Raw genomic sequence first — 15,308 nt, forward strand, 5'->3', positions numbered from 1 at the left:
AAGTGAGAAACTGAGAATCAGGACCTAAATTTAAAAGATGGGCTCCTAATTAACACTATTCTTTGAAAGGGCTTAGTGAGGGCAGCAAGTTAGGTAAATAGCAGTTAATACTAAAAGAATTCAGTTAGGATGAAATAACATGTAGGTAAGGATTAGATTGGCGGTCATCTTGATACAATGGAAGCTTATCATAAATAATATATAAAAAAACTTTAAATGGAATATGGTTTCCCAATGATCCTATGACTTTTTTTTTTTTTTTTTTTGTCATGGGGCTTGAACTCAGGGCCTAGGCACTGCCCCTGAGCTCTTTTGCTCAAGGCTTGTACTCTACCACTTGAGCCACAGTGCCACTTCCAGTTTTCTGGTGGTTAACTAGCGATAAGAATTGCAACAGACTTTCCTACTCAGGCTGATTTGAACCACGATCTTCAGATCTCAGCCTCCTGAGTAGCTATGGTTACAGGCATGAGTCACTGGGGTCTGGCTTCTGTAAATTCTTAGAAATAGTACAGAGCTAATTAACAGGTTGATTAAATCACTACGAAGTTACTCATTTTAAAAACTTGTTTTCTTGGACATAATGGAAATAATTGTAAAACAGTTTTACTTATAAACTTGCAAGAATATTTGGCAAGAACCTGGAATAATGGGGAAGCAAAACAAAAGATAGGTTATCATAACTGCTGACATTTAATACATATATCTGAAGTTAGGTATTTTCTGGGACATGCACACTTAATACTGTCTTACCTATCCAGTCATAACTGGACACTTAGACATAGAAAAGAAAATTTAGCCTCAATACAGCAAAATTGCAAGCTTCCAGCAGTGTAATCAAGAATGGAGATAGTGTCTTCTAGGTTCTCCTTTATAGGTGTCTCAAATAGGAAAGTATTCTTAACGTTTACTTCAAGTCACCCCTTTTTGCCCTGATAACTTCTGAAAAGCAGAAACTTTGGTTATAAGAAGCACTTATGGGTTCTGACAGACAGGGAAGTTGTTCACATTGGTGGTGGGGTGGAACAGGAGGTGACTGGGAGATAAACAACAGGAACAATAGGCAAGGTTAGAAGATGAAATGGGAGAAGTTATAAAAATTTATTTTCCTATGAAATAATTCCACAAGCTGTGTAAACAGTTCTTACTAAAACAGATACTCTAACACACAAAGATTGTACATTTCCAGTGAAACACTCACAGTACAAGATGCCTGCATTTTTACTCTCTACGAGCAAACACAAGGAGCCGGCAGATGAATGCTTTTCCTAGTTACCTTTGGCAGCAAGCTTTCCTCACAGTCCCCGGCTCTGAAAGGGTTATTAAAGCCACATAGAGCACAATACAAAGCTAGGTGGGCAGAATTCCAGACATCAGTCACTAGTTTCTTCATCCGTCATCAGCATTCTACTTCACCTGAGTTACTCACACACACTCTTGCATCCAGACACACACGTGCACACAGCGGGTTCCGGCTTGTATACTCCAGTGCAGTGACTATCACAGACACTAGCTACTAAGAATGTGTTTGTCACAATCAGTGTGGACTCTATAAAGTAGAACAATCTCTGGAGTTTGGTTATATTTACCATAATTTATGGTTAAAATTATAAGGATAACATTCGAAATCAAACCTGTTCAAGTCAAGCAATCACACGTATTTACAGTATGTACAGACATTAGAATGGGGTAAGTAGATGTTTAGACAATGTTAATACAAATTTCCTGAATGTGGACATTTCTCGTCCCTGTAATTCATAAAGCAAATCTGCTGACTTGGCATTAAGACCCTAAAATAGTGTGATCAAACTGATATATATATTATATATAATTATATAGAATAAGGTGTTTGCAGAAATAACATTTACAAACTGTCTATACAGTACACAGTACTAGTACATAGAAAATAGATTCTAACTTTATGATCCCCTTGTGTAAGGCAAGACTGAATCTGTCCCCAAATTTAGTCAGCCAGAGGTACAAGCAAGAAACAGTGGTCCATGAATGAATGGATATGCCAGTCAGGTTTCTGGGTATTAAAATGTGATGAAACAAGAAATTTCCACTTTTTTTTTCTGGTTACATTTCTTAATACCATTAACATCGTCTGGTTGGCAGCTATCCAAGACCACAGTAACTGCATCTGTACCAAGCCAATTGGTATAGCACTTACAAAAGAAAAGAATGTATATTAATACTCTTATTTCATGCTATTGCCACTTATGCAACAGCAATAGAAAATATACAAGACAGATCATATATGATTGTAATTAAGACCCCAAAGGTTTTGAGGCTGCTGTTATACAAGACTCGGGGAGAAAGGAAAAACACAAAAGGGTAAGAAGTCATTGGCGGATGTAAACATCCCTGTTCCACTCCCCAGCATCGTTCCGCTTTTTGGATATTACGTCTCCATCCCTGTCATAGTAGCGATCCTTGGATTTGTGACGGCTCCGTTGTTTGTTGCACTCATTGTGGTCCTGCTCTCGATCCACGTCCCTTGAACGATGCCGAGGCTCCCTGTGTCTGTGGTCACTGCTTCCATGGGTCTCATCCTTGTGGTTATGGTCACGGTGTGAAGCATAGTGGTCCACATGTTCATGGGAATAATCTTCCTTTGGCTCCACATAGGCAGAGTCTCGACTCTCCTGTGTTTCAGAGTCAAATGTCTCCTGCCTGGAGAGGCCTCGACTTGTGCCACTGCGATGGTTGTGGTGTGGGGCTGAGGAAGAACGGTGCTGGGATTTCTTGACAGGTTCCAGGGAGGGTTCTTCTTCCACTTGGGAAGTAGAACGTGCAGGAGCAGAACGATCCATCCTCTGATCACCTTGAGAACCCTGGCAGCAAGTGGAATACACATGCATGTTGACTAAGGTCAGTGTATAAAGAACTAAGAGGTGGGATTTGACTTCGAACAGCCTGCTATCTTAAAGATCATGCAGTTGGTGAGGTATAAAAGTCTGTTTACAGCCTGTTTGATTTAGTGTTTTGTTTTTCCAGAGCTGAGGATTGAACTCAGGACCTTTGACTTACCAGGCAAGTGCTTTTCCACTAAGCTAAATCCCCAGCCCCATCAGTGTTTTTTTGTTTTTTTTTTAACAGCTACACAACTCACACCAAAGTTGGTTTTATTTTGGAGAGCATTAGATAGTCTGAGTTTTGACCCCAGTGAATCGCCTCAGGTTTTTCCGCCCCCCGCCCCCCGCCCCATGGAGAGCATGAAAAAGAACTGTACTTACCTGTGAGTTAGAGGCTCGGGTGGGGCTAATAGGCAGAGTTGAAGTGGCTAAAGTACGGCTAAGGAGAGGGTTGGGGAGGCTGCAGCTGGGAGGGTGGGTAGCCTTCCAGTAGGCCTCTAGATAGTCTGCAAGGTGCTCACAAGCATCCTCAAGCTGGTTCTCATCCAAGATCACGTCAAATGACTCCTGCTGAGGCAAACATTACAGACAGCATACTTATACCAGTCAGAACTGAGTTCCCATTGTACTGCCCCAATCTCATATGAGAAAGGAGGAGCTGGTAAGCTGTAGCTCTGTGTATTTGCTCCTGTTATGTGTGGTGCTGAGTCCTTTTGCAGACCATCTTGGTTGTTAATTTATCACTGAATGGTTAACCACACAGTACAGGGGGTAATAGAGTGCGAAGGATATGATATTGTAGAAAAGTTACCAATAAGTGATACTATGGCTAAGGATAAAAATCTAAACAGTTTGCTGGGTGGCTCATGCCTGTAATCAGCTACTCAGGAGGCAGAGATTTGAAGATTGCTGTTTCAAGCGAGCCCTAGAAAGAAAGTCCATGAGACTTTTACTTCCAATTAACAACTCAAAAAAGCCAGAAGTGGTATAGTGATAGCCTGGAGCAGAAAAGCTCAGGGACAGTACCCTGGTTCTGCACCAAAAAAAATTTTGGGAGAAGCATCTTGATACAACGACGGCAAAAAGCCTAATTTAAATGATTGAGGAAAGACTAGCACATAAAATGTAGCTGAAAATATTAACATTATGACCTGGTCAAAATTTTATGCCCCTCTTAGTTTTTAAAATAAGTAAACCAAATTTAAAAATCACTATAATAGCTATACCAGAAAACACCAGAAGATATCTGTAGTCTCAAGATATAATATGTGAAGTATAGATTAGTGTCAATGTGTTCAGAGCTAAAGATCTGATTAACTTATAGTTTAAAAACTGTTTTACATGGGGGTGGGAAGGTGGCTCAGTGGTAGAGTGCTTGCCTTGCATGCTTGAGGCCCGGGGTTCGATTCCTCAGCACCACATAAGCAAAAAGAAAAAAGCCAGAAGTGGCGCTGTGGCTCAAGTGGTAGAGCGCTAGCCTTGAGCTGAAGAGCGGCCCGGGGTTCGATTCCTCAGCACCACATAAGCAAAAAGAAAAAAGCCAGAAGTGGCGCTGTGGCTCAAGTGGTAGAGCGCTAGCCTTGAGCTGAAGAGCTGAGGAACAGCACCCAGGCCCAGAGTTCAGGCCCCACGACTGGACCCAAAAAAAACCCAAAAACTGTTTTACATGATCTCAAATCAGTTTCTCAGACAGGTGCTGGGAACAGACAACTTGCTCCCTGTAGTCAGAAGTGAATGAATATTCCAACCCTAAAGATTTACAATTTACATATATTTGGACCCACAATCTCATATTAAAGCACAAGGATATATACAGGCTGCTTGAAGGAGATGATCACTGGCTGGTACATACTTAGCACACATCGTGGAAAAGTCAAGTTTTACTTTTTACAGTATCACTATAAGACTATTCTCTCTCCTGAGAGGCATTTAACTATTTCATTTTTTATTCTGATCTCTTCAAGCAGATCTACTCTAGGGAGAGAACTTACTGGAGGACACTGAGCCAGTTTATCAGCTGCCACCATCTGGACATTTAAGTGTTTAGCTTGAGATTTCCCTCGAGATTTTATTAATCTTTGCAAGACCTGTAAAAGAACAGAAGAGTATCTATACTCAGGTAAAGTACAAGATACATTACTAATTCCTGAATTGGGGAGCTTTTTTGTCAGTCATGGGACTTGAACTCTGGGCTTAGGCGTTGGTGCTGAGCTCTTCAGCTCAAGGCTAGCACTCTACACTTCAGCCACAGTGCCTCTGGTGGTTATTTGGAGATAAGAGTCTCATGAACTTTCCTGCCAGGGCTGGCTTTGAACCTCTATCCTCAGATCTCAGCATCCTCAATAGGTAGGATTACAGGTGTGAGCCACTGGCACACTGGGCTGTTGGGAAGCTTTTTTTTTTTTTTTTTAAATAGCTCAAGTCGTTTATGGTAGATTGTTATAAATATCAAAAGACTATACACAAAGTTGACATAGTAACAAGTCTGTTGCAAGCTTTAAACACTAGCAGAGAACTTAGCTAGGCTAACAGTTTTCAATCTTGTTATCTCATGACTTCAATATTTCCAACATGATCATACTGGGAACTTAATCCATTCAAAAATTGTGTTACATATTAACATCAAAGACTATTCTCTTTTTCAGTTTGCTACAGTGGTCTGTTTTGGCTGAAGTAAACAAAACCAATACGCCTATCTGTTGCTGAGAACTATTTTAATTGCATCTTTTCAGATAATTGTGCATATTCTTTCTTACTACACTCAAATTCACCAAATGGTGTTTCCTTAACTCATCAAGTTCTGTGGTTTTATATTGGAATTGGAATCGATTTGTAAGTTTATTCAAATGATAACAGCTGATTCTTTTAAATCTGCAAATGTTGGCATGTTTCATTATTTAGTATCAACAATGGTATTTTCAGTATTAGCAAAAGGAAGATATTTTCCTTGATTTGTTCTTTGAGATACAAATGAAAGTAGCTGTTATTCAGTGTGTAGTTTTGCATGCTGCAGCTGACCTTTATATAATGCAACAAAGGATACATAGCTATGTTATTAAACGTGCTTTTAAAAATGTATTTTTAACTACAAGAGCATGATGATAGAGTAACTGCTAGTGTGTTTGGTTCCACACTCTTAAGTTATGCTTAGAGTCATATACTTGGACATTGTAACCAGTACAAAAAGGGCAGATAGCTTAGTATTATCACAAATAATTGTACTTCCTTTAACCTCTAAAAGTACCTGAGCACCCTCAGGTATGGATGGATTACATTTTAAGAATAGCTGCTCTGAGCCTTGAAAAGTAACCATGTTCTGCTGCTTAGACGAATTTCTTTCTTCCAACGCTATACCCTTTTAAGACCTGGCAATGATTGGATAGCAGACCAGACAATAGTAAACCCTACTTACCTTAGGAGAAGAAATCTTCACATATACAATAATAGGGGCCAAAGAGGTTTTACTGAGTTGTGCTGGATGATTGATAGTGTCTGCATCGAGGACAACCAGTTGTAGTGTTCTTGCAAGTTCAAAAATCCTCTCAATTTCACTCTGAACTTCAGCTATGAAAGGTCAAGCATAGTTCAGTTACTCAGTTATTTAAAGTGTTTTTAAATCTAAAATTCTTCAGCAGAAGAATTGTCAATGTAGAAAATGCAATTGATGAACAATATTTCTTCACACCTTCAGAATTTAAAGAATTGCTCCTGACTACCTCTAAAATTTGTTTCTGGCATCATGCTCTTGAAGGGTTTGGGGGATAGGGTTAGCCCCATGACAGACAAAATTACAAGAGGAAAACAGTAAGTGCCATTATAAGATGTTTTGTGAATCTTCTGCTCAGATATTCTGTGAAAGGCTGTGCAAAAAAAATCAGATAAAGACCTTACAAGGGTGTAATGAAAAGTGTGTTGCCTTGTGTTACCATCTTGGTTATGAGGGGACCCTGCAAGGTCTCCCTAGTCTGGTGTTTCCAGGAAAAGTCTTCCCTTTCTTCAGGAAACGCTCCAAATACAGTTAGGTACATTCTATTAATGTAGTACTAAGCAATGGCCATCATAAAACCCCCTGTATCTGACAGTTCGGAGTACTAGACTGGTGGAGCTGTCTGCATGGTTTTCTCTAAAGGTCAACTTTCCTTTACTTGCTTATAATCTTGCTGTGTCAAACTCCTAGAATTCTCTTTTCAGTGACACCAAGACTCTCCATGTTTTGATGGTGAAGTTTTTTTTTATAAAATGTTGTATGAGATAGATCTCTTGTCTCTTTTTATGAAATGTGGTTTGTATGTTTATATCATTCATTATTTTCCCATTGTCATGCAGACTGAAGTATAAACAGAGTAGCTATAACAAACATGTCCAAAAGCACACTTCCCTTTTCCAGAGGAATGCTCATGTAATATCCATGTTTAAGAAAAAGCAGTTTCTGTAAGAACAGCACTACTCAAATCCAAGTCAAATTTTATACAAAACTTAACAATGAAGCATATGAAAGTCTATTTGAATGCTCAAGAAGATGGGACGGCTCGCCAGAGATTCTGAAACAAAGGCTCTCCAATTTTCTTTTCTTTGTCCTGGAGTTTGAACCTAGGGCCTTGCACTTGTGAGGCAAGTGCTATACCACTGAGCTACATCTATATCCTAATCCCTCATAGTTTTTGTTTTGATGGTACTAGGGTTTGTGTTTAGAGCTTCTTTGCCTGGGTTTTTTGTTTTTGGAGACAGCTGTTAGCCACATTCAACATGAATGAGCAACTAACTTTAAAATTTTACTTTAATAATTTAAATAGCCAGAAGCTAACATATTAAGGTAGTTTAGCTCTATAAAGGATAGTATGTACCTTGCATTTCCCACTGCCATCATGGAGAACAATTCCATAGGCTCCATTAGGCCAGCAAATTTCTCTTTACACCAGGTATTTGCTGGATATATGATTTTTTTTAATTGTGAAAATACTGTACAGAGGGGTTACAATTACATGGGCAAGATAATGAGTACATTTATCAAGCATCGTTGCCTCTTCCTTTGTTTCCCCTTCCCATCACCCCCCACCAAAGTGGTAAAGTTTGTTTTTCGACATAATGACCTGTATATCTTATTGTTGCAATGGATCCACCTGTATCCCTATTTAAATTATTTTTTTTGATATATGATTTTTTTAAGACAGGGTCTCATTTTGTAGCCTTAGCCACTCTCAAAACTTATTCTCCTCTTGCCTTAACTTGTAAAGTGCTAGATGTGTTTCATCATGCCCAGCTTGGAGATTATTTTAGCGAATAATATCATTCTAGAAGAACCAAGTCAAGGACTGATAGCATGGCTCAAATGTAGATTGCCTTCCAAGCAAACATGAGGTTCTTGAGTTGAAAGTCCATATTTCAAAAGAAAAATTACTTTAAAAATCACTAATGATTTACTCCATAAAATAAGTCCTTTTATTTACCTGAATGAATTTAAGAAAACTGAATTCAAGCTGCTTGTAGTAATAGCTTTAAAATAACCTACTACCAATGAAACAGTCCTGGCTAAAAGAAAATAATAAAAAACCCATCAAACTCAATTTCTATCAAGTTTCTGCACTTACCAGTTTAAGAACCACAGACTATACCAATATGTTGCAATTAGCAAAACTTCTGAGAAATTAAGAGATGTAATAGACCAGAACTACAATGTTTAGACCTTACTTGAATCCTGATATCATTTTTATATTCATAATACACTAATGAATCTACTTGGTAAAACAGGTGTGAGATAATTATGTGGGTAGATGAAAGGAGACCATAAGGAAAAAAGCACTGTCCTTGGCTAGTTTGTTTGGCTTTGAAACCACCTGAGACAAATGTTACCAATATGGTAACTATCACATGAATCATTGTGTTAATCTCCCATTAACTTCCCCAAACCCTCCATTCTCAGTTTATTCCTTGGGTCTGCTGGTTCAGCACACTGTCAGCTATTGATCAATCATAGATTCATAGGTTTATGTACATTGGTAAGTATTAGTCCATGTCTTTCCCATGAAACAAAAATTCTGAGAATAAGGTTTATGTCCACTTCTGCATCTCTAGCATTTGTAAAATGCCTAGTACCTCCTAGGGAGATAATTGTGAATGAACTCCTAAAGCTACATAGTTCTCTAAAGCTCCAAACTAAGAGTTTTTTTCTTGCCTGTCTTTAAATTCTACACTTCAGCCAAGGTGAAGCATAATCTACTGTAATCATTATGACTGCCTTAAACCCTTATTTGTCTGAGTTAAACTTCATCATGCTTCCAAGTCTCACACCAGCTCGTTGGAAGCCTTCCCCGGTGGCCTGCATCTCCTGCAATATTTGCTCATCAGCTCAGTAGAAGACCACTTTCTCAGTCATCTTGTATCCCAGTGGCTCTTATCAGTACTGAAAACTGTGGGTAGGAAGGGCTTCACCTAATTCATCTTATTTCCAGGCTTTACATGCGATTTGGTATCTAGCATATATGCTCAATAAAATATATCAATAGTTGTAGGGAGTCTTAGCAACCAATCTCACTGATTCAGTTCATGAGTCTAAATAAATGATTTGATTTTGGTAATCACTTGAATCTGTGACATAATTATTTTGTAGCAATTCCTTTGAAAATAGTGTGAGAATACAGTTGTAAGTTAATGTTTTCCCCTCACATTTCTAAACCTATATTACTTAAATCTCATCAGTAAGGGAATGATGATAAAACAGTTTTTTATGTACCATACTTATTACTACATAACCACAATTTAGAGTAAACTAAAACTTATGTTGTTAAAAGCCAGCCACTCAAGGAACAAACTAACCTCATGTATCTCACACAACAAAACCTACTTTATAAAACCCCAAACCGAACAATCCAGTAATATAACAAGATTTTAGAGAGATGAAATAGCTGCTGTGAAAGGTTCTAAATTAGATCCACCAGCACATTAATAAGCAGTTTTCAACCACCACGCTGTAAACACAGTAATCAAAATCCCTATAGTTTTTTAAAGTACTGAGATCAACAACAAACAGCCAAAACACGTTATTCTGAATAACATTTTGTTCAGATATTCAGCCGACATAAATGAAAACAAACTGGAACCAAAACGTCAATGCTAACAGCATGTGGAGTTTTTAACTTGAAACTCTCATAACCAGTCTTTCCATATTTATGAAATCATTAAGATTGTAGATGTCTCTTTTTCTGGTACCTAGAATTATCTAGTTAGATTGCTCACTGACATTTTTCATACAGCTTAAACTCACCAATGTAGCAGACTTCTATTGCACACTTACCCAAGCTTGACCTTGTATTGGATCTCTCAATTATTGCATGCTTACTGGGATTGTTTAATACTGATCGTTTGGCAAGGGAGATGTCCGCAGTGACCCTTGTGATAGATATCCTGTTGGAGAAAAATAACAGACTATCAAGTCTAATTCAAAAGGGAAAGAAGCACATGTCCTCAGATTACCAGGTAATATGTATATATTTTCAAACCAGCTATTAGAATACTTAATTACTTGTTTTCTTTGCACCTGCTTTGCTTAGCATTTATTGGTTAATTATAAAGTACTACATATATATTAAGCACTTTATTTAAATTGTCTCAAAATCTTACAATAGAATTTTATTATCCCGTTTGTGCTAATAAAAAATGTACCATGGGTAGATTATTTACCTAAAGTACTACATATATATTAAGCACTTTATTTAAATTGTCTCAAAATCTTACAATAGAATTTTATTATCCCGTTTGTGCTAATAAAAAATGTACCATGGGTAGATTATTTACCAAAACTATGTACTGAGTAATGGCAAAACTGAGATTTGAACTAGATTTTTTTTTTTTTTGGGTTCGGTCGTGGGGCCTGAACTCTGGGCCTGGGCACTGTCCCTCAACATTTCAGCTCAAGGCTAGCGCTCTACCACTTGAGCCACAGCGCCACTTCCGGCTTTTTTCTTTTTGCTTATGTGGTGTTGAGGAATCTAACCCAGGGCCTCAGGCATGCAAGGCAAGTGCTCTACCACTGAGCCACCTTCCCAGCCCCTGAACTAGATTCTTAAACCAAGATTCTTTAGCCTTGTGGCTTAGTTCACTGCTGTGACAAGCATCAATCAGAACAAGGCACCCTAGGTCTTCTTTTGGTGAGCTATAAGTCCAGTGGTAGCGAGGAATAAAAATTCATGAAGGATGAAAAATTTTGATGATTTTTATGAAGAGAAGATAGAGGGTATTGAAAGCTAAATGGCTGCTATATGAAAGTAGAACAAATTTATATGTAAGAAATCAGAATAAGAAAGCACTTTTAGAAGTAAAATATGACACTGACCATCAAAATTTGAGGGTTACAGAGCACAGTTAAAGACATCTCCAAAAGAGTTAACCAAACAAAACAGATGAAAAGCAGCAGAAAGCTAATAAAAGAATCAAATAGGAGATAAATTCCAAAGAACAGAAGTTCAGGAAGAGAGAAAAAAGTAAACAGCAGGGAAAACTAAAGGATGAACTTCAGAATTATCTAAATTGTCAAACTGAGATTATCTAATTCAGTGACAAAAAGATCCACAGCAAGACCTGTTATACATTTCATAACACAGTAAAGAACAAACACCTCCAGAGAAGAACAAGTCTTGAAGGATCAAAAATTGGAATGCTTTGTACTTCACATTAATTATAGTGGGAGTTGGAATGCGATGGAGAAAAAAAGGCCTTCAAATATCAGAAGGAAAGCTATCCAGCTAAATTCGATACTGTTTAAACCATCAGTTAAACGAGACATTTTGACATTCAGCGTCTTGGGACAGTCTTCTTTCTAGAAGAGGTATTCAAGATATATTTAAAATTTTTTTTTCTTTTGGCTAAAGTATCAGAAGAAATCTTGACAAAGTTCAAAGTTCTAGGCAAGAGGTATATGAACTCTAAAAGAAGTTGATAGCAGTGGCCAAGAATAATGATGAAGGGGGGCATCCCAGAACATTGCCTGGTAGGGAGAGAGTCTAGAATGCTCCCAAAGAGGCTCAAAAACATGGATAATTTTTGACTTATAGTGAGATGAGTCATTAATTTTACTTTTCTGTATTTAGAGATTTTCATTTTCTATACATTCGGCATTAGTCTCCATTATCCCTCAGCTGTGTAAATATTCACAGGATGCAAACATGCATTTATCTAAAAATTTGTCAACATTAACTTTTGGGATACCGGAGGATGAGACAGGTACCAGTATGAGTGTGAGTGTTTGGGAAAAGGCGAAATTTGGCTTGAAAGGTCAGTATTTTTCATGGTAGCAAGTTAGAAGATAATATGTACCACTGAAAACTCCAGCAGCAAATTAAGCACTATAGAGTTAACTAGGAAATATATATTTAAAAAATGTAGCTGAAATAGTTGAAAGTGACCGCTGTCTGTACAGGGCATTTTCCTTCTTTCTGGTTTATATTGCCATGTGTTTATACCAACTCATGGAGAATTGTCCTAAGATTCCCAAAATTCGTCTTTGCTGTCCTTTTGTGTTCAATCCTCCCTCCAGGGCACCTGCAGAGCTTATAGGTGTTCTGTACCGTCTGCCTTTTCTATAATGTCATACAAATGGAGTCATATGCACATAGGCTTTTGGGGTAAAATTCTCTTGAAAAACTTTATGAGACAGGTTTAAGATTCATGTCATAAATACCAATAGTTTTTATTATATGACTATAATTTTTTTATTTTTAACCTATTTGTACTTTGATGACAATCTGATTTTGTATTTATAAAACAATCATCAGGGCTGGAGAGGTAGCTGATAGAACAGTACTTTCCTAGCATATGTGAAGCCCTGGGTTTGATTCAGAATGAGAGGGAGGGGGTAGAGGAGAAAGCGAGCCCATAAGTTTAAAAAAAAAGAAAAAAAAAAGATTGTTTCATTATTAGTTCACAGTTCACTCATAAATGAGATTAGGCTAAATGAAGGAGCATCTGAGGCCTACTAGTGATTATTTTATTTCTTTTGTTTATGCGGGTGGATGGGTAGGTAGGGAGAAGTCCTCTGGGAAGCTCCAGCTGAAGTCAGCTAATACGATTCCCTACTGTTGATCCAGCATAGCTGTGGAGGGAGCCATTGTTTCAGTGCAGGAGTGCACACTATATGTCACATTCTTCAAGATGCTATCATGCCACACACCTGTACTTCCATCTGCCCAGAAACTGAGGGAAAGGATCCCTTAAGCACAGGAATTTGCGTCCAGCCTGTGCAGTATACAGAGACCCTATCTCAGCCTTCACAGTATCTCAGAATTGCCATATTAGCTTTTAAAGTTATAGACATCCATTCATGCTCTGTAGATTTGGTCTCATTTAGTCAAGGGTGGCATATGGGCCTTTGAATTTTTCTTAATATGCTTCAGATGATTTGAATATCCAGGCAGGGTAGGACAGCACCAGTTTTGAACATATTACATCTAAGCAAAAAAAAAAAAAAGTGATGTTTCCCAGAATTTCTGAATTCCAATATGATTTTCCTCACAGAAAATCCTGGCAACAGTGTATATAGCATCTCTTGAATTGCAGACACCACAGTGCTAGAGCTAACCTTTTCAAAATCCCTGGGAAAGAAAACAATTTATCCCATTGGGTAGCTTTCCTTCTGGTTTACAAGTTGCTAGTGCATTACCCGTCATTCTGAAGAGTGAGTTTTTCCATGACACAGCTGGTCAAGGCCAATCCAGTTTTAACTAGGCTGCTCTTGCACACAAAGAAGTTGATGGTCAATAATTTCTTTTTCCACCTGACATATTTAAGCTGTTAAAAAAATGGAATAGTGGTCTAACAACTCTCTAAGGGTTCCACAGTGAATTTAACTGAGTTTCAGAACAGAATAATAATTTCTTGATTGTCTACATCTTTATCATCAGCATTTCAGTTTCTTCCTTGTGGGTTTAGAAACATTTTTAATATATTTACTTAATGGGTTATTAAGAATTTTCTTTTCTGTTTTAGAATATCATGTATACCCACATGCCTGAAGTTCCTGATGACTTTTCACCCTTTGTTGCTGTTTTGTTTTGCCCAATTTAATTATAGTTACTCTGGATATGTTGCCATGGTTATGAAATAAAGAAGTTTCTATGTCTTTTGAAATTTTACTTTATGGTCTCTTACTTCCTTTGCGAAGCTTTAACTGGTGATCACAGCCCTAGATTGTTGAGCACCAGCTCTGTGACTCCAGAGGAGCTAAGACGTGTCCATTAATTACTAATGCCACATATAAATGACATTGGACCACAAATAATAGATTGATCTAACAGTCAGGTATTTGTTTCCTCAAGGAAATCAGTCTGGATGGCTGATACCCCAGAATATAAGTCTGACTGAAATCTCTTTCCCAAATTCAAAACAAGCTCAGGTTTAACTCAAGATGGTAAGTCAATAAATTCCATCCCATTTCTCCATCTTTGGCATTGACAAAACGACAGTGGGTTAGCATTTATGGACAGCATATGTCTATTCTAACTGAGGATTGGATGCTCATTTCCAATCTGTCACAAATGACAGAGCCAAGACTAACGGGAAATTTGGTAGATTAGGTATGCCTTTTATCCTTGGCTAGTGCCTGGCATTCTTAGATCAATCCAGACTATATTTCTTGGTGCAAATTCAAAGGTATTTCATAAAGTTATGGGACATAAAAAGAATTTAAGTAGGAGAATTTGTTTAGGCAGATTGTAAATACTCAATCTTTTTGTACCTTGAAACAGTTTGTCTTATTTATTCATTGGCTTATTTTTGCTATGGTTGTTTTCCTGGGGATTGCCCTTCCATGCATGCTAGCTTACTTGTTGAGCTAGATCTTGCTTTTCCCTCAGGCTGGCCTCAAAACTCCATCCTCCCTATCTTTGACTCCCAAGTAACTGGGATTACAGCCATGAGCCAACATTCCCAGCCTCTTTCACTTCCTGGTCATTTACTAAGAGTATTTGTTCTGTAGTAAACATTTTCCTCCTGCTTTTGCCTCCTCTATTGAAAGTCAGTATAAATTAGAAATCATTGTATAGGAATGGTCTAGAAAATACTATATTTTAAATCTTAAAACTCACTGAAACCCACAGATAAAAGCTATTATACTAATGCTGTAGAACAAAGAAAGAGATCACGAAGGAGAAACACCACTAAACGTGTATATTCCCAGGTCTTCTATAATGTGTTCTTAGTTTAAATCTAAGGTTTCTATTTTGGACTCATGTTTTTGGTATTCAGGAGTTGAATTAACTTTTACTATTGCCAACCATTAGTTCTTTAAGGATGATTTTCACTGGACTATAAGTAAGCTTCATAAAGTCAAGATCGTTGCCATTTTTAGCTCCTCACAATGCTTAACACTTAGGATATATGCGCAATAAGGATTTGCTGGGGCAAGCTGAGGAAGAAGAAGATGAGACAGGGAAAGTATTCAGTCAATGTTCATGGACAAGT

At 37.8% G+C, this 15,308-nt stretch overlaps 1 protein-coding gene across 3 annotated transcripts in view; it reads right to left on the reverse strand.

Moving 5' to 3' along the window:
- Positions 1-1,028: 1,028 nt before the first annotated feature.
- Cacnb2 (calcium channel, voltage-dependent, beta 2 subunit) overlaps positions 1,029-15,308 on the reverse strand; it is a 300,754-nt gene continuing 286,474 nt past the window's right edge. For 2 of the 3 annotated variants that reach the window (XM_013014704.1, XM_013014703.1), the window contains 5 exons: positions 10,150-10,259; positions 6,271-6,422; positions 4,850-4,945; positions 3,240-3,425; positions 1,029-2,837 (listed from right to left, as the gene is read on the reverse strand). In XM_013014704.1, the coding sequence (XP_012870158.1) occupies positions 2,346-2,837; positions 3,240-3,425; positions 4,850-4,945; positions 6,271-6,422; positions 10,150-10,259 (1,036 nt within the window). In that variant the 3' untranslated portion in view covers positions 1,029-2,345. Of the gene's footprint in view, positions 2,838-3,239; positions 3,429-4,849; positions 4,946-6,270; positions 6,423-10,149; positions 10,260-15,308 lie in introns of all 3 variants that reach the window. The other variant, XM_013014702.1, reaches the window with a different exon arrangement.

The sequence above is a fragment of the Dipodomys ordii genome, unplaced genomic scaffold (assembly GCF_000151885.1).
Source record: "Dipodomys ordii isolate 6190 unplaced genomic scaffold, Dord_2.0 Scaffold24, whole genome shotgun sequence".
Classification (NCBI taxonomy): Eukaryota; Metazoa; Chordata; class Mammalia; order Rodentia; family Heteromyidae; genus Dipodomys; species Dipodomys ordii.